At 35.2% G+C, this 19,486-nt stretch overlaps 1 protein-coding gene across 1 annotated transcript; it reads left to right on the forward strand.

Moving 5' to 3' along the window:
- The first annotated feature begins 3,600 nt into the window (after positions 1–3,600).
- LOC104216161 (protein NAP1) lies at positions 3,601–19,418 on the forward strand. The gene is made up of 25 exons (XM_009766163.2): positions 3,601–3,824; positions 4,174–4,249; positions 4,371–4,836; positions 4,939–5,013; positions 5,939–6,019; positions 6,247–6,327; positions 6,457–6,539; positions 8,777–8,861; positions 9,405–9,530; positions 9,694–9,801; positions 10,265–10,309; positions 10,405–10,547; positions 11,861–11,993; positions 12,453–12,563; positions 12,679–12,757; positions 13,135–13,328; positions 13,684–13,829; positions 14,368–14,449; positions 14,681–14,791; positions 15,774–15,899; positions 15,982–16,121; positions 16,208–16,304; positions 16,553–17,544; positions 18,066–18,278; positions 18,670–19,418. The coding sequence occupies exons 2-25, from the start codon at positions 4,209–4,211 to the stop codon at positions 19,154–19,156; spliced, it is 4,245 nt and encodes a 1,414-aa protein (XP_009764465.1). The 5' UTR covers positions 3,601–3,824; positions 4,174–4,208; the 3' UTR covers positions 19,157–19,418.
- Positions 19,419–19,486: the final 68 nt, after the last annotated feature.

The raw sequence follows: 19,486 nt of genomic DNA on the forward strand, positions 1-19,486 counted from the left end.
ATTACTGACAAATTTAAATGATTAAAATATTATGAATAAGAGGATAAAAGCATATAACTATATCACATTTCGAGAATAAAATATTTATTTTTATCACATAATATTAAAAGGATAATAAGCAAGACATTAATTTAATCATAAGCTAACAAAAAAATATATGATAGTATGATAATATGAAATATTAAATAGTATAATAACTATAAGAAAAGAACAAAAAAAAAAGAATTTATGTAAAAATGATGCGATGAATAAGACATATTTGATTTCCTGATAAAAATTAAAGTGATTGTAAGAATTTTGTTAAAATAATATGATCTAATGTGCTCGAACAAGACAAATCACAATATGACATGTTTAGTATTCTTTAATATCGACAATGAAACGAAATGCAATTACTAAAATCAAGGGGCTAGGTTGCTACAAATCTATGTTAAAAAGATTGGTTGTCTACTACGAGATTTGATCAATAATTTCATATCCTGCTTCATAATTAAATTCTCAGGTTATATAATTTTTATATGAGAGATATATATTTTAAGGTTATTTGTACATGATTCAAAACATCATACATCACAATTTGAAATAATTTGTCCGTGCATCGCGCGGGTACTAATACTAGTATATATTAAAGCAAGAAATTTATCATATATAATTGACATTATGGTTAAGCCAAGTGGCAAGCTAATAAATGTCAATAATATATGGTAACTTTATTCTATATTTGACTATTTTAGTTAAATATATATATATTCTATATATATATACAGAATTTAAATTAAAAGATAATTTTAAATTTATAGATAAAGTTCTAAAATTCAAATTTAAATCAAAAAAAGTTGTTTCTTTTTTCTTCTTAAAGAATATTTATTTGAAGAGTCAATTTGCATAAATGGACATCAAACAAATAACAAAATTTTGGCTATACAATTGCTATCATTAATTTCAATTTAGTACATTCAAGGAATTGAAGAGTATAAGCTGAAACCCTTTCATTTAGTTGTAGTCAAGCCAATATTGCAAGGGTATAATATTTTTTTTCGTTGAAGAATATTAGTTTTGAATCATTAGATTATGTGAAAGGTTTTTTTTCAAACTCAACAAGAGATATATTGATTTCTAATTAATAGTTTCTATAACAACTTTTAAGTGTAACAAATAGTATATATAAAGAAAAAATTGGTATGACGTAAAATATTTTTTTTAAAATATAAACAAATTATTTCAAAAAAACTCTTTGTTTTTTTTAATTCAAAGATAATAAAAAGATAAGATATTTTTGAACATTAGTAGAGAGTTCTAAAATTATTATAATAGAAGTTATATAATGGATAAACTCAAAAACGGAAAATCTTATAGAATATTTACATAATATCCGATCATATTTATTGTTTACTTTTTATAGATAATAAATAGATGATATACCGACAACACATGATTATACACATATTATATATGAATTATATATAAATTACACAGCATTCAATTTTCTAATTTAAGTGGTCAGGTGAGCACCTGTTTAGGTTGATTAGATAAAGCCAAAATAAAAATATGAAATAATTTCAACCAAAGACTAAAATATAATTAAAGTTCATATGTAGACAATTTTTATTAAAACTCATCCTTTTATAGTGAAATAAATCAATTTTTTGTAGCAACAGAAATAATGATATAAAAAATAAGATAAAAGAAAATATATATTGAAAAAATATTAGAAATATCTAAAAACGAAAAATAAAAGATGACAACAAATTTCTTCTTATGTTTCATCTTTGTTGAGTATAAAAATTTTGAAAGTTAATCTCATCGATTTCAAATATTTTTTTTCAACTTAAATACATAGATTATAAGATAATAAGGATATCTTAGAATATTTTTTTTAATTTACATTATGTGTCATTTTTAAAAAATCACTATTACTAACAAACTTATATGATATTTGAATTTGAATTGGAATGCAATTTTAGTAGTTTGCATTGAGGTTAAGCCAAGTATGGTGTCGAAAAATAAAAATACTTGACAATTTTAAGACAATATGTGCAATGTTTTATAATAATAATCAACTAATTTAATATTTAGTGATTTAAAGAACAATTTTTTTTTATATATATAGGATATTAAAAATTTAAATTCCGGGGCTAGAGATATCGATAAACTTAAAGTGGAGTCATACTGAAATAAATCCGGCTAAAGAATCATTTAAATTTTTAGATAGCCGGTTAAAGTGAATTTTAAATTAAGGATAATATCTTCACTTGCATCATTATAAAGATAATCATAATTATAATATATATAAAGTTTTAGAAATTGCAAATTCAAAATAGAAATATTTTTTGAAAGATAAAATCATACCAAATAAGAGTTCAAGTCATAGTATAAGAGTTACGTCGTAATCAAAAAATCGTTTATATCGTGTCAACCTTTGTGTTTTGCCATAAATATAAGTTATTATTTCACTTTGTGGCTATCTTTATGTTCCAATGACACCTATGAGAATAGTGCAAAAATAAATTATAACTACGAGAATTGAGAAAATGTTAGTCTTTTTTCACGTAGTGTTTCTTAATTAATATCTGACGATTATCTATAATTATTTAGAAGGTTTAAATGTAAGATTATTTACATATAATTCAAATAACTTGGATATTTAACATGGTTAATATCAAATATCAAAATGGAGTAAAAAAATTCACTAGCTAAAGAATTTTTTATATTTTTAGATAGCCAACTAAAATGAGTTTTGAATTAAGAATAATATTTTCAATTACATTATTATAAAAATAATTATTATTGAAAAATAATATTTTAGAAACTAAAATTTTAAGAAAGAAATATTTTTTAAGAGATATTAACACACTAAATAAGAGTTCAAGTAGTAGTAAAAGAGTTAAGTCTTATCCAAAGAGTCATTCATTGTCTCAACTCAACATTTGATTGTTTTGCCATAAATATGAGTTATTATTTTAGTTCCTGACTATTTTTAGGATCCAATGACACCGGAAAGAATGATATCAAAAAAGAAAAATAGAAGAAATGGTTAATTTTTTTCATGTACTTAATATCCAATAATTATCTATATTTACTGAAAAAATGTAAATTTTAAGATTATTTACATACAATTCAAATAACTTAAATATTTGACATGATTAGTGTCCGTGCATCTGCGCGGGTACTAATATTAGTATAGAATAAGGAAACGTCTTAGTATTAGAATTATCCAGAATTTAAACTTAAAAAATCAATGTATATTCAATTCATTTAAGAAAATGGTAAAATTTTACACTGTAAAAGTAAAACGTGCCAATTAGATTATCCTTTCTGTATAGTAATTAATATTTAAATAAAATATTTATCATCTAATGTAAGTATTCTTGTCCTAAAACAAACACACCAAAAAAAAGAAGAGAAAGAAAAATAAAAGAAAAAGGCAACAAACGAAGATCGTGCAGAGCTGGTCTTATTATTTTTGTGCGTCAATTTCTCTCAAACATAGAAAGGAAGAAAAAGAAAAAGAAAAAAGAAAGAAATTGACTTGAAAAAGGCAAACAAGAGGAGGGTCCTCCTTTTCTTTGTCTTAATATAACAACCAAAGCCAGCAAACTAGTCTCCATTATAATTACTGTCTCTCTTAAACCCCTTTTAACGTTTTTCAAGACTTAGAAATTCTTTATTGTTAAATAACTACCTCACATTACAACTACTCGATTACCCCTTTTTATGTTGTTTTTAGAGTATACCCAGATCTGAATTTGTAAGTTTCTTGAATCTTGTTCACCATTTTCAGCTACACTATGCTCTCTTGCTAACTCAAATTCCCTTTGACTCTGGTAATTTTTTCTCTTTTTATTATCCTTTCAGTTTTTGTAGTACTTGAGTAGGTGTAAGTTTTCATTTTGTGGGCAAAATTGTTAGTGTGATTTCATGCTTATGATCAGAATTAAGTTGACAATTACAGACATTTAGCTTAAAGTTGGTGCATTTATGTAAAATTATTTGCTGCTATTTTTTTTATAGGTTTGATAGTCTCTAGCTAAATCTCTTTTGACTCTGGTACTTATTCTCTTGTTTTCTTGGTTACTTGTTGGACTATTTCAGTTTTTGAAGTTTTAGGTTTTATTTTATCCTCAAGTTGTTGAATTCTCTTGAAAATTCTTGCGGTTAATTTTCTCTTTGTAGAAATAAGTTGAGCATTATGGACATTTTAGCAGTGTATGTTGCATTGGAGGAGAAATGCTGATGTTGAGAAGAATTTGTGGGTTTTTTTGCTAATTCCAGCGGTTATTGTGAAGGATTCATGAACTTATTGGTAGTATTTTAAGTTAGAATCTGGAGTTTCAGGTGAGAATTTATGAAATCTTCTGTCTTGTATGCAGTAAAAGGAGCTATACTCGGGGTGAGGGTTTCCTTTGGGTGCTCACAATGGCTAAATCAAGGCCGCAGTTTCAAGCAGAAGATGTGTTGTCAACATCGCCAACTGCAGTGCGCTCAAGAGAATGGGAAGGACCAGCTAGGTGGACGGAGTACTTGGGTCCTGATATTTCTCCAACAATAGGTCATAAGGCTTCTAGAAATGGTAGCTCTGATGGTACTGCCCATAGCTCAGGCGGTTCGACTAATAAAGGCTTGAACATGCAATGGGTCAACCAACTTACTCAAGTAGCTGAAGGGCTGATGGCAAAAATGTATAGGTTTAATCAGATATTAGATTACCCCGATGTCAGTGGACATGGATTCTCTGAAGCATTTTGGAAGTCTGGTGTGTTTCCAAATCATCCAAAAATCTGTGTTTTACTATCAAAGAAGTTTCCGGAGCACCACAGCAAGTTGCAGCTCGAAAGAGTAAGAAAATATGGCCGTCCTTTTATAGACTGTATTTTTGTTATTCCTGATGGAAAGTATATTCTTTTGTTTGTGTGATTTATACTGTGAATGCTGATATAGATTGATAAGTTTGCTTTGGATGCTATGAATGACGGCGCTGAAGTCCATTTGCAAAGCTTGGAACCATGGATTCAAGTAAGTTAGCTCTGCTTTGTTTTCTTCTTCTTTCTTTCCGCTCCATATTCCAGTGCTTTCGATGATACTTTAGATGCAGTATAGCTGCATAATTCGATGATACTGAAACTACCAAAAAGCTTTTAAGTATTTCTGAAGCATCAAATTTATTTGGGCAGGACTGAAATGTAAGGCACATATTGAGTTAAAGGCCCATATCTTGTCAAGAAATTCCTTTATCAAAAACTTATCAAGAAATTAACTAGATTTAAACCAGGGAATATTGGCACCCTAGAGCAATGAGAATTGAGAAGTAAAGCAAGGATGGCAACTAAATTTTGAAGCAAGAAAAAGTTGAGGCTGTATGCCTTTTAGACATTGATTTTTTCCCTGACGGCCGAGTAGTAAGATGGCATCAGTAAATGTTAAGAACTTTCTACCAACTAGTTTTTGAGCAGTGTTAAGAGGTTCTATTTGTTTTTAAGAAGTATTGGTTGGACTTGGAAAAAAGCCATTAGTAACTGACGTTTCGTAGGAGAAAAGAGTTGATTTCAACAGAATTACTTTTCCAGTGGATAACTGACTTTCCAGCACCTGTTTGTCTTGCATAATTCATAATAAGTTTATAATTGATACCTGCACAAATTATAATAGGGTAAAAAGGGTGTGGGAGAGGTATATTGGTGCATCAGTTTGATAGTAGGTTGGACTGCAACATCAATTATGAAGCGAAAAGTGTGTGGGAAATCAAATACAGGAAGGATATGTTAAGGGTCGAATTTTGTTATCCAGTCTTGTAATTTGGTGCAGAATTTGTCCAGGATATCACCTGTTGGGTGTTCTCTATCATAGTTTTGATACTTATTTGTGGAAAAAGGATTATTTGTTATCAAAAGTTGATATGGAGAGTATGTGCACTTAATTCAAACTTTCTTGTCTTGATCAGCTACTTCTTGACCTGATGGCGTTTCGAGAACATGCCTTGCGTCTTATATTGGATCTAAGCAGTACAGTGATTACCTTGTTGGTGAGTGATGATATCAACTTTTTACCTCCAACTAAATTTTTTCTTAATACAACCTTTGGTCTTTGATTCAGCACAAGAGAGCAACTTTATAGCTCAACTTACTCTTTTTTAATAAAAAAAGGAATGCTACAGCAGGAACGGTTTCTGTCTTGACTAAAAGGGTAATGCTGAATCTTTTCTTATAACGATATTGTATGTGATATTTTACATGTTTTTTTTTGCTGCAGCCTCACCAGAACTCTCTCATACTGCATGCATTTATGGACCTTTTTTGTGCTTTTGTTCGTGTAAATATATTTTCAGAAAAGGCAAGTATTCGAACAATTCTCTGTTCACTATTTTCTGCTCTGTATATGGTTAATTGGAACTTTTATGCAGTGTTATTTTTAGTGTATTAATGCCTTTGTAAAATGTGGTTCTCTTTACTTCCACCACAGATACCAAGGAAAATGATGCTGCAAACATACAATTTGCTTCATGCAATGGCAAGAAATGACAGAGACTGCGATTTTTATCACAGGTCAGATTTCTTACGGGGGCTCGTTCTCATTTCTCTTAGATATTTTCGGGGATAGGGGGTGAGGGGAGAGGAGTGGTTCTTTGGCTTTAGAGGTTGGCGTCAGAGGGCTCCGAGAAATTTTATCGCCCCTTGAGAAAGCACGACCAGATATTGGAGCGCAATGTAATCTAGAAGTTTAACATGATGCCAAGTTTGTGTGCGCATATGACAGAGGGCGGATCAAGGAGAAGCACTGGCAAGCTTTCAAAAAAGGGGTGCATATGCTACCTTAGACAAATCTCACATCGGAATGGGAGAGGAAAATGAATTACTATATAAGACATATCACAAGTTCACATGGTACATGTGCTTTTAGACTCGATGTGGCGTAGTTCAAGTTCAAGGGACAAATATGTGAGGTCTGTTGGGCCAAAGGCCCAAAACGGTCAGAACGTGCCATAGCTCACGTATGACAAATATGGTATCAAAGTCGGACTCTTGCAATACAATGGTCGGGTAATCCTCAAACAAGGACACTGAGTCCTTAAGGAGGGGTTTATCCGTTATGACCATGCAAAAGGGAGGGCTTATGAGGGCGGGCTCGGAATCTCAAACGGACCTCGATAACGCCAAAATCTACTCCAAACCAAATTTAAAGAACTTTAAGACCTTCAAGGTGCCAACTATCAATATTAAGCGCCGAAACGCTCCCCGGTCATTCAAAACCCGATCCAAACATACGCTCAAGTCCAAAATCATCATACGAACCTATTGGACAGTCAGATCCCTCAATTAGAAGACGGACAAACCTTTAGGATGGTAAGTTTCCGAAGAAAGGTTGCATATGAAAGGGAGAGAATAGTAGTACTATATAAGGCAAAACTCAAGTTCACATGGTACGCGCATTGTTGACTCGTATGACATGCCCACGGAACAAATATGTGAGGTTTGCTGGGACAAAGTGGATACGTACCATATGAACCGAAATACACTAGTTCCCAGCTTACTTGTCAGCGAACTAGTTGTATATCTGCCACTGTTTTGGGAAAGACCCACTTGATATCAAACAGAGAGGGTGGAAGAGCGTCATGCAATCTAAAAATATTAAGAAACTCGAGGATCTTTTTCATTAGCTATGGAGGTACAATCAGGAACACAATGCTTATGTGCAGTAAGTCTCCATCATATCTGAATTTGGTCCATGGAAACTCAGAAAATTTATGGGTAGAGTTCCGGACATTTTAACCAGAGATGGTCGGAATATTAGATTTGGCAGGATGCAGGGATTGGGAATACACCTCTGGGGGAGTAATTTTTAGCCTTATTCAGTTTGCCTAAGATACACAGAGCCCAATGTCGATAACAACAACTGGAATATCAGGTTCAGAAGGAAGTTGGTGGATTGGGATAGTTTAATCCTGCTAATTAGCATATTGGAGGAGAAGGAATGGGTGGGAAATGGGGCGGACACAGAGATGGAATTGTGAAAGCAGTTAGGAATATATGCAGGGACAGATGGCTATGGAATGCTCTCCAAGATAACAATAATGTTACATTCGTACTTCATGGAAAATGTTACGGTAAACCAGAGTCCCTTCAAGAGTTGCATTTTTGGGTGGATTGCGGATCATGAAACATTCCTAACTGTAATTTGATGAAAGAAGTTTTCTTTATTGTAACCTATGCTATGTGTGAAAAACAATTGGAAAATGTTAATCATTTGTTTTGCATTGTGCTTTGACGACAGAGATGTAGTGCATGTTTTAAATCTTTTTGGCTGAATGGGTGATGCCTACAATTCTGAGAGAAACATTTTGTAGTTGGAAGTGGAGGAAAGCAGCAAAGGATCATCAGAAAACCTGAAATGCTATACTACACCGACTTATAACCCCCCCCCCCCACCCCCACCCCCACCCCACAAAAAAAAATGTCGAAGAAAAAAAAAAAGGATCTGGATTGGCATACCTCTGTGTTTTATGGCTTAAATGGAGGGGGGATCAACACTAGGTTCTTTAAAGGAAGTGAAAAGGATCTATGCAGATTGACATATGCTTGTCTACATTGTATTTATGGTGTAACTTAAATGTTGTACATGGCATAGATAACCCGATAAAATTACAGTTTCCTATAGTCGATTATGATGAGATAATTCTGTAACTTTGTATCATCTGACCACTGTACTATGAATAAAAGTGATTCTATATAATAAAAAGAATTATAAGAAGTCGCTGAATTTCTTTCTTGTTTTCCTTTTCCAGGTTAATCCAGTTTGTCGATTCCTACGATCCACCCTTGAAGGGTCTGCATGAAGACCTGAATTTTGTCAGCCCTCGTATCGGAGAGGTCTTTCCTCCTGAATACAACAATCTTGTAGAGAAGTTAAATTGTTCATTTACAACGTCAAAAGGTGTTCTTGTGTCTAACTTGTGTCGCTATTGCACATTAAAATAAAAAAGGAAAAGAAAAAAACTTGTTTTATTGGTAAGTTACTTTCTGGATATATATTCTGTACTTTAACCTATTTCAGCTAGATGTAGGTATCTAGGAAAGAAAAAAAAGGGTTTTTCAATTTTCAATAATTTGAGATCCTTTTAAACGGCTTCTTGTAGTTTACTACTGGGGGATGAAATCCAGTCAAAAATAAATTAAACAAGAAACACAAAATCTTCCAATTCCCAGTTACAGGAAAACTAGATCAGCTCTCAGCTATTATTGCACTTCATTATTGCTATGAGTTTCGTTGCTTCAAATGGCTTTTGCATTAAATTGTGGTTACATTCTGCAAGTACATTAAAGTCTCCACATTGAACTTCATATGCCTTAAGCATGAATAGTAGGTACTGGTTTATGTGAGATATTGCTCTAAAGGTCTTTCTATTCTTTTAGGTTTTAGAGGCTGTAGGTCCCATTATATTCTTATCAACTGATACAAGGAAGCTGAGAAATGAGGGTTTTTTAAGTCCTTTCCATCCTCGGTACCCTGATATACTCACAAATTCAGCTCATCCAATGGTAAGTATCTTCTATTGCTGTATATTCAGGCACTGCAACTTGTCGTCTCATGAACATATGACAATCAGAGCAGAAGTTACACTCCAGATACCTACTTTATATAGAAATGATCTACGGATTTCACAGCTCCACTCACATTTTGTGATCCTTTTCTTATTTGCAGAGAGCCCAAGACCTAGCAAATGTTACATCTTATCGGGAGTGGGTGTTATTTGGTTATCTTGTCTGTCCTGATGAACTTCTCAGGGTCACCAGCATCGATATTGCTTCGGTACCTTCCAAAGACAATTGTTTTATATTATGTGTGTAGCTGTTGAAACTCAGAGTGCTGGTAATATCAAAGAACATGATAAAGAACGAGGGCATTTTTTCTAGCTTTGATACGGAAAAGATGTTGCGTCTCTGGAAGAATATGACCATGTTTATTAAACTGGTGATGCATTTAAATAAAGAATAAAGAACTTAAATGGTGCATTAATCTGCAGCCTAGTTGCAATATTGATTTTGGATAAACGCTGTCCCATATTTACTGGCCACTGCATATATACACACACACACACACACACACACACACACTCTTTGCAGTGTTATGTCTTACATCTCCTTATCTTGCATATGTTCAACTCTTTTGACGAGTGGTCTTTTTTTTGGCATTTTGAAGTCAGTTGCATGTTACCCATAATTAAATGTAGCTAGTAATTTTCTTAACCTTTATTCGGTTTTATTTCTTGCAGATTGTACTCAAGGAAAATCTAGTCCTTCCTTTGTTCAGGGATGAGGTGGGTTATTCACATAGTTGCAGGTTATCTATGACAGTAGTGTAAACATGCTTTCATCTGGACTGGTGTAACATAATTGTATTTTCAATCCACAGTATATATTGTTGCATGAGGATTATCAGTTATACGTCTTACCACGAATACTGGAGTCAAAGAAGATGGCAAAATCTGGACGGACGAAACAAAAAGAAGCAGATCTAGAGTATAGTGTAGCCAAGCAGGTTGAGAAAATGATAAGGTACTGACTTGAGATTGGACGCTAAAAATGATAGGTTTCTCTATTTGTTAAAGTAATATTGCTTAAATACTGAATATGACTGAACTGTGTAAGCAAGCGGCATATCCTTGATTATATAGGATAAGCAAAACAGTGGAATAGGTATGTGAAAAAGCAAGGACACACAATTTTGTAGTGAAGATAAGGGAGGGAAGGGTCTTCTACTTCCCACATGAGATTGTTGGTTCGAGTTACCAAGGGAGCAAAGTAGAAAAATCCACTGTTGGGGTTCTTCATAGTGGAGTTTTGGGGTGGGGTGGGGGGTGAAGGTGAGGTTTACCATATAAAAAAATGATCTTATAGGAAAAGAAATGCTTTAACAATAACTTCCTATGATGTCAAGCTAGTCGTGATTGGGAGAGATCCATGATGCAATTTGAAATTGAAGAAAATGCTTTTCAAAATATGGAAAAATAAGTTAGTAACTGATCTGAATAAATCTCTCCATGGCACTAAAAATTGTAAGCGCCTTTGGCGTTTGAAAATCTCTCTTGTAGTCACTCTTCTATTTGGCTAGTCAATTGTGATATAGCGATAAAAAATCCCTAAAAGGAAGAACAACTTAAAGTGAGGTTCTATGGTACTTTCAACATGTACTTTTACTGCAGAGCTCTAAGCTATTCAAGCTTTCCACTGACATGGCTACGGGGATGAGAAAGTAGATGTTGCTGCATCTCCAAGACTTTTATTATTCTAAAATTAAGTTCAAGGGGATTTTGAAATGGAAACTAAGCTGAGTTAAACACTTACAGAAGGCTATCATAGCTCAGGCTTCTTGGCAAGACCTTTTAGTTTCTCTTCCTGCAGGAACCACTCCGCTATATAAATCGTACATTACGCAATCAACTCCTCTGTTATATATTTACTTTGGTAATTGTAGGGCTTGGGGACCTAAAACCACACCAAGAAATAAGGCGAGAATGCACACTAAAGAGTCATGTATAATGAAGACACCAAATGACAATCACTGTCATCCTTTTTATTTAAAAAAGGCCTAATGCACTTGGTTTCATGGATGACTGTTTATATCTACTTTGATATCCTATTTTACTCTTCTTTATGCTTGTCTAAAGTATTTCTGTGCACCTTGGTTGTCATTGATAACTATGTAGTCATCTAACTCTTTTTGCTTCACTTCCCTTCTTAATTTGTGGATTAACCTGAAATTTAGGTCAATTGCTGCCTTTAGATATTAACAGATTGTTGATTGTTTCCTTAATGTTTTTTGAGGCAGAGCCATTGAATTTACTCAGTGACTTCTTTAATGATTGTAGTGAAGTGCATGACCAAGCATTATTTTCCTGTGATGCCATACACCGTGAAAGAAGGATATTCTTAAAACAGGAAATCGGAAGAATGGTACTTTTTTTCACTGACCAACCCAGTTTGTTGGCACCTAATATCCAGGTATGTTGTGCCATAAAAATCAGACTAATCTTCGTGTTTCAGATTCAGCTTGTTGCCATGGGCCTTGCCTTTGCCTGTCCATCCACCCACCACCCTAACCCGGTTCATCTACCAGCCTTGCTTTTCCTTATTCAGGGCCATATTCGAGATCACTTGCCACCAGCCATTCTCCATCTTCTACACAGTTTACTAAGATGGAACCTTATTTCGTACTTGGCTCATTTTGTTGGTGCATTAATTATTTAGGTCATGCATAGAGGTTGTTATATATTTGTGCTTGTATCTTCGGCTTATATCATATGCATGTCTTGTAATGAGTATTTTAGTTTATGAGTAAATCACTGCTTCTGTATCCCTTGGTCTGTGATTGAATGACATAATTGCATTATTTGCACAATTCTAGATGTGTATGTAGTCAAATATATTTCTCTCCACATTCATTTCTGAATGCTTCCGCAGATGGTATTTTCGGCCTTGGCCTTCGCTCAAAGTGAGATGCTATGGTATTTCCAACATTTAGGAATAGCTTCATCAAAGTCAAGAGCGGCTAGAATGGTTCCAGTAGAAATAGTAAGAGATCTTCATGTCGGCTTTTTGTGCGTAAAACTGATATGTTGTTATGCATGTCTTCTTTTACTGATTGCTCTTGTGGGTGTTTGATTAGATTTCTTTTATGTTGGTGCAGGATCCAAGTGATCCAACCATTGGCTTCTTGTTGGATGGCATGGATCGCCTTTGCTGCCTAGTGCGCAAGTATATTGCAGGTTAGACTTAATTTGTATAAAAAAATTATATAATCATACTGTAATGACATAGATCAAATACTTGAGGTCTCATAATCTCTTGGCCTTACAATGAAACCAGATGACTGATATTGTTTGGATTGGGCTCTATATTAACTGAAAATAATGCAGCAAAATTCTCCTTGCTATAGTTTTAAAAATACTGAGAAATGAGATGATGAACTTCATGTAGTTTTTTTTTTTAAATAACCGTGGTGTCCAGGCTTGCTTGCGCACGCCTCGACTAATTCCGCTGGGGACCTGCATCCTCTTAGCTTTTATTCGTTTATTTTGCTAGAACATTGTCCATTAATTTCTTTCTGGTAGTTAAACTGCAAAATCTCTTATTGCTTCTTCAGCTATTAGAGGATATGCTCTATCATATCTATCATCCTGTGCTGGTAGAATCCGATTTTTGTTGGGTACGCCAGGCATGGTGGCTCTTGACCTGGATGCAACTTTAAAAGGACTTTTCCAGAAGATAGTTCAATATCTTGAGAATATACCCAAGCCACAGGGTGAAAATACTTCTGCCATCACATGTGATTTATCGGTAAGCAGCTCATCAGATTTGAATTTTTTTTCCATGCAGTCTTCTGTTTGATTGTTCTATGACAGCTAGTTTGTAGTTTAGTATTTCAGTTCTGAAGAACTATCAATCACAGCTTCAATAGTTTTGCCTTCAGATGGAAGCCATGTTCTGAATAATCCGTTGTCAAAAAAGAGAAATTTCCTTTTTTTATTTGATTCAGTTCTTAATGAGTTAAGCTAATATATACATTGTGAACATTCCTGAATAAAGCATGTATGAGCTAATGCATGTTTCATGTTTCATTTTTACGCTCATCATTGGATTTACTCTATTTCTGTGCCTTCTTCTGACAGCAAAGCATGCTTTTGTCTATCAGGAGTTACGCAAAGATTGGTTATCTATTTTGATGATTGTTACTTCTGCTCGTTCGTCTATAAACATCCGACATTTGGAAAAGGCTACAGTGTCTACTGGAAAGGAAGGCCTATTATCAGAAGGAAATTCTGCATACAACTGGTCCAGGTTCTGTCTTTTACCTTGAAAATTGTGACTTCAAATTAAGTTTCTGCATGATATTTTGCAATCATGAAGTCACTTTTGCTTATCTCGTGACCTTAAAGTTATCTCGTCCAAATGTACATGTGGCGTGGATAGGAACTTTGCCCTTGAACTTGATTACTGGTGTCTAGGAGAATGACGATCCTTCTTGATGTAACATGCATATTATTAGGTTTCTCATTTCTTAACTTGACTTGTTGGGAAGCTAATTGCATTTGTCATCTTACCTATATAGTTAGATGGTGAATTCTGGATACTATAGTATTTTATGACATCCAAAAGCCAAAAGTTCTTGGCAGTGCGGAACTAAATTTCTTTTACTTCTAAAATTGATGAGTTTTTCCTTGATTTTTCATCTACACTTGTTACCAAAACTTGAAAAAAGGTGTTTCTCCTTGTAAAATTGTCTGGAATCTGGATATAGACAGCACTTATTTCAGATGACCTGTGTGCGTGATTGTGCAATACATGTGTGAAATGACTTTTGTCTGTGTCAGGGCAGGTGTGTTGATGAGCTAGAATACCTGTTATCTAAACATGGGAGTCTAAAGAAGCTGTACTTCTATCACCAACACCTTACAACAGTAAGTTATGCTCTGCAAAAGAGATTGAAGAGCTTGTGCCGTTCATCGACTCTTTTGTTCCATAATTTTAGGAGTGTTGATGAATATCTCTTGTCGATCCTTCTGCACTCTTTGACTTTGACTTAAACATATATTCTTTCTGACTTTATCAATCAAAAAAGAGTTATTTCATGTGTAAGTTCTTGTCATTCCGAAATTGTATTTTTATTTTGAGTTTCAACTGTATTACAGGTTTTCCGTAATACCATGTTTGGTCCAGAAGGTCGTCCACAACATTGCTGTGCATGGCTTGGTGTCGCTAGTAGTTTTCCTGAATGTGCTTCTTCAATAGTCCCTGAAGAGGTATTATGGTAACTTGAATTTTTAAGGTGCTTGTAAATGTTTTACTCAACTCACTGGGGGCATGATTAGTTTCATCAGAAGGATTACAGCACACGTAGTTTGATGCTTCTAATCTTTTTATGGGTTAATCATGATCTAATTTGTTATATTTATCTTCCACTTTGCGGTATCACTGTTTTAAATTATGTTCAACTTCTTAATACATGATTCCTCCAATTTCAAACTGTTAGATGTGAATGAGTGGATGGGTTTAGATTCAGGAGAACCTTCTTTAACCTAACGCTTCTGCTCAACCTCTTAATTCTCGAACCTTCCATTGACAGTTGACATTTTGACATTGGATGCTCTAGCATGCGTTTAAGAAGTCAATCTGACAAAAATTGAGAGAGGAGGAGAGAAAAGCTAGGAGAAGTTCAATTAAGTGTTTAGAGTGAAATGTCGATCCGTGAAGAGATCACTAATGCTTAAGACTGTCTTGAGTTCTTTGCTGCCCATGACTTCTTGATTATTTCGGTAGCATCATCAACATGTTCATTTTCATGTATGGATGGTAATGGATCGTGGCATTCTGGGCTCTAAACTGGCCAACAGCCTGGAGAGCTTTCAGGTGATAGCTTATCTTAGTGGCCCTCTTCTGTAACATCATTAACAGATTGTTTGTTCTCTCCCAACTGTGTTCGTGATGGATCTCTTTCTTAGTTTGGCAAAAGTACAATTGCAGAATGAAAGTTTTGAAAAAATTGAGCATAATTTTATTGTTTCTTGCTCAGATGTGGCAATGATTTTTTGCAGTTTCACTTGCCTTTTATTCCGCCACAATGTCTTCCTGTGTATTAGTAACTAATAAGGGTACACCAAAAGATAATTCCATGCTGCCATTTTACATTGTATAGTAATATAAAATTCTTTAATCGTTAAATGTTGATCTGGAATGTTTTGAGTTGAAGAGTCACTGCAATGATAGCTACTTTTTTGATTGCAGGTAACTAAAATTGGTCGTGATGCGGTTCTCTATGTTGAATCCCTCATTGAGTCTATCATGGGAGGTTTGGAAGGGTTGATAAATATTCTTGACTCGGAAGGGGGATTTGGCTCTTTAGAGATGCAGGTTAGTATCCTTTATCATGTTCTCAACACATTGAAAGACTGGTGATTTTGTCTTTTCAAGACTAATTCAAGTGAAATTTCAGCTTTTCCCAGAGCAGGCAGCACATCTCATGAATTTGACTTCCAGAATTTCTGCTCCTTCTGGGAAATCCCCAAGAGCCATATCTGGTTATCATCTACCAGGCTATGAGAGCTACCCTGAAAATGATAATTCCATAAAAATGTAAGTCATATTAATCTTACATTAGATAACCAACCATCTTTCTTACAATTTTGCTCACTTGACTTCCTTGTACTTTTTAATGATAGGTTAGAAGCTGCAATGCAGAGGTTGACCAACCTTTGCTCAGTTTTAAACGACATGGAGCCTATCTGTGTTCTAAACCACGTTTTTGTTCTGAGGGAGGTAAGAAACCTCTCATCTTTCCACCCTTGAAATGATTGTGTCAGAGAGATGTCCAGATCTGAATCATTAATGTGTCTTACTCCTTCCGTTTCATTGGACACGGAGTTCAAGAAAGAGTGGATTAATAAACTGAGACTAAATATACTTGAATCGGGTTTATCTTTGGTCCATGGAGACGAACTTTAAGTTAACCCTCTCTAAAAAATTTCTTACTAATATTTCATACTTAAAAAATATCTTTACTGCAGTACATGAGAGAATGTATCCTAGGGAACTTCAGAAGGAGACTGCTTGCTGTTCTGAAAAGTGATAATGATCTTCAGCGTCCTACTGTCTTGGAATCACTGATACGCAGACATACAGCTATTGTTCATCTAGCAGAACAACACATTAGCATGGACCTGACGCAAGGTATCCGAGAGATATTACTTGCGGAGACATTCTGTGGTCCAGTTTCATCTTTGCACTTGTTTGAGAAAGCTGCAGAGCAGCATACAGGATCAGCTACTGAAACTGTATGTAACTGGTACATTGAAAACGTGGTCAAGGACGTCTCAGGCGCAGGTATCCTCTTTGCGCCTCGGCACAGATGCTTCAAGAGCACGAGGCCAGTTGGCGGATATTTTGCTGAGTCAGCGACGGATCTCAGGGAATTGAAAGCCTTTGTCCGTGTTTTTGGTGGTTATGGAGTTGACAGGTTAGACAGAATGATGAAAGAGCACACAGCTGCGCTCTTGAACTGTATTGACACATCATTACGGGCAAACAGGGAGAATCTGGACGCTGTTGCTGGAAGCATGCATTGTGGTGATCGGATAGACAGAGACACAAATATCAAGCAGATAGTTGATTTGGACACTATGGTCGGGTTCTGTATTCAAGCTGGACAGGCCATTGCTTTTGACCGCCTTCTTGCAGAAGCCGGTACAGCTGTGCTTGAAGAAGGTGCTCCTCTGATACATTCATTACTGACAGCGGCTGCTAAGCATTTACCTGATGAAATACCTGAGAAAAAGGAGATTAGAAGGTTGAAAAGAGTAGCAAACAATTTTAATATAGCTGGTGACCATGACGCTGAGTGGGTCAGGTCCATACTAGAAGAGGTTGGAGGTGCAAATGATGCTTCCTGGAGCTTGTTGCCGTATTTATTTGCCACTCTAATGACATCTAATATATGGAACAGTAGTGGCTTCAATGTCGACACTGGGAGCTTCAGCAACAACATCTATTGCTTGGCAAGGTTCATTTCTTGCTTAAAATCTCTTGTGTGTTATATTATGGGGACGTTTTGCTCCTCCATCTTTCTACAGATTTTTCTTAGCTATGTGGGTTTCTTTCTTTTCTCTTTTTGCTGTGCATCCCTTGCTCCCCGTTTTCAGTCTTGTGATCATATGTTGCACACTTTATATAATACCTTTGGTAGTTTTCGCTGTCTATGGTGCTAAACCTTTTTCTGTTTCAAAGAGTAATATTTGGGTTCTTTTGGAGTTAGGGGAGAAAAAAGAAGCTTAACTTGTCTCAGTGTGACCTATTTGGTAAACTCTAGTTTTATGCCTATATCAAGTGAACTAACAGTTATTTCTTGAAAATCCATCCATGGATGGCAAAGTTGATCATCATGTGACTAGTACTGGGCAATGCATGTGCATACTTATAAACCTTTTTCCCTGGATGAAGTATGCTTAAAAACATTTCACAAGTGCTTTGTCTTTCTGATTGATCCATTATTCTCATTCTGTAACTTGGTTTTTCTTCTGGCAGGTGTATTTCTGCAGTAATCGCAGGAAGTGAATTTGTTAGACTTGAAAGAGAGCATCAGATGAAACAATCCTTTTCAAATGGCCATGTTGGCGAGACATTGGATCCTGAAACACACAACCGAATAACTGTTGAGACAAACATAAAATCCACAATGCAGCTCTTTGTGAAGTTCTCATCTGGAATTATTCTCGACTCTTGGGGTGAGAACATCAGGTATGTTCATGTTTCTAATGTGTCTACATAAGGTCATCTTAAAATTGTGAAAATCGACCTCCTTTCTTTTTTGTTCACTTAAGTGTTAGAAATACTGTTAATAAAATCATATAGGCAGCCTGTGCAAAGTTGAAAAATAATTCAAGACCAATTAAGTCGCACCACACCTCCATTGGCAGTTTATCAACCATTGGTTGGTCTAGTTTTGAGCTTAAAACCTTGGTTAAAACTAGAATTCTGTTTTGACTGAAGTTGATGAGCACGAAGAGACAACCCTATATTAATTGACTATTGTTTCTTTCATGTAGCGTCATGCATAAACATGGGTTGATTTTTAACTTGTCTTATAATGTTCAAAAATCTGAAATGTGTGTATACCTTTTCTGCTCAGATCCCATCTGGTGTCAAAGCTCATTTTCCTGGACCAGTTTTGTGAGATCTCCCCTTACCTACCAAGGAGCACACTGGACGCTTACGTTCCTTACTCTATTATCCGCTCAATATACAGTCAATACTATGGAAGTTCATCTCCAGCGCCACTTGCATTACTTAGTGGCTCACCCCGCCATTCTCCGGCTGTATCGCTGGCACATTCATCCCCTGCAATGAGGCAGCCTCGCGGTGATTCCATTCCTCAGTCAAATTCTTATGATTCGGGTTATTTCAAGCCATCCTCAAGCCATGCCCAGGATCAACTATATGATACAGAAAGTGCAACCTTTGAAAATAAACCTCGAAATATTAGGCGATCTGGACCGTTGGAATACAGTGCAACTCGCAAATTAAAACATGTGGACAGCTCAACCTCGGCAAGCACAGGTCCCAGTCCATTGCCAAGGTTTGCAATGTCTAGGTCGGGTCCTATATCTTATAAGTGAAAAAATACAGAACTTTTGAAATATGTAAATTTCCGTCTTCCTGCCAACTATTAGTCAGTAGTGGACTGCCTTCGATGTTCATACAAAATTTTGGTGTATTTATACATAAAATCCCTCTATTTATTCCTCGACGGTTAGCAGTAGAAGCTGTAGGAAACGAATAATCAGGCTGTGAAAGCTAAGTATGAAATATCTCAATTTGCATTTGTTGTGTAATGAATTCGGACATCGCTACATAATGTAATCCCACTTGTCTCATGTAGCATCCTCGAGTTCTAAGTTTCACCATTGCACTAGTGTCTTCGCCTTGGCACAATTACCTTCCTTGAC

The sequence above is a fragment of the Nicotiana sylvestris genome, chromosome 2 (assembly GCF_000393655.2).
Source record: "Nicotiana sylvestris chromosome 2, ASM39365v2, whole genome shotgun sequence".
Taxonomy (NCBI): Eukaryota; Viridiplantae; Streptophyta; class Magnoliopsida; order Solanales; family Solanaceae; genus Nicotiana; species Nicotiana sylvestris.

What these genes read in the sequence shown, in the direction of transcription:
- LOC104216161 (XM_009766163.2), top strand. Translation starts at nt 4,209, where the DNA reads ATGTTGCATTGGAGGAGAAATGCTGATGTTGAGAAGAATTT. An exon ending in GCTTGGAACCATGGATTCAA is followed by an intron (nt 5,014 to 5,938) that starts GTAAGTTAGCTC and finishes TGTCTTGATCAG; the next exon opens with CTACTTCTTGACCTGATGGC. An exon ending in CCATCACATGTGATTTATCG is followed by an intron (nt 13,329 to 13,683) that starts GTAAGCAGCTCA and finishes TTTGTCTATCAG; the next exon opens with GAGTTACGCAAAGATTGGTT.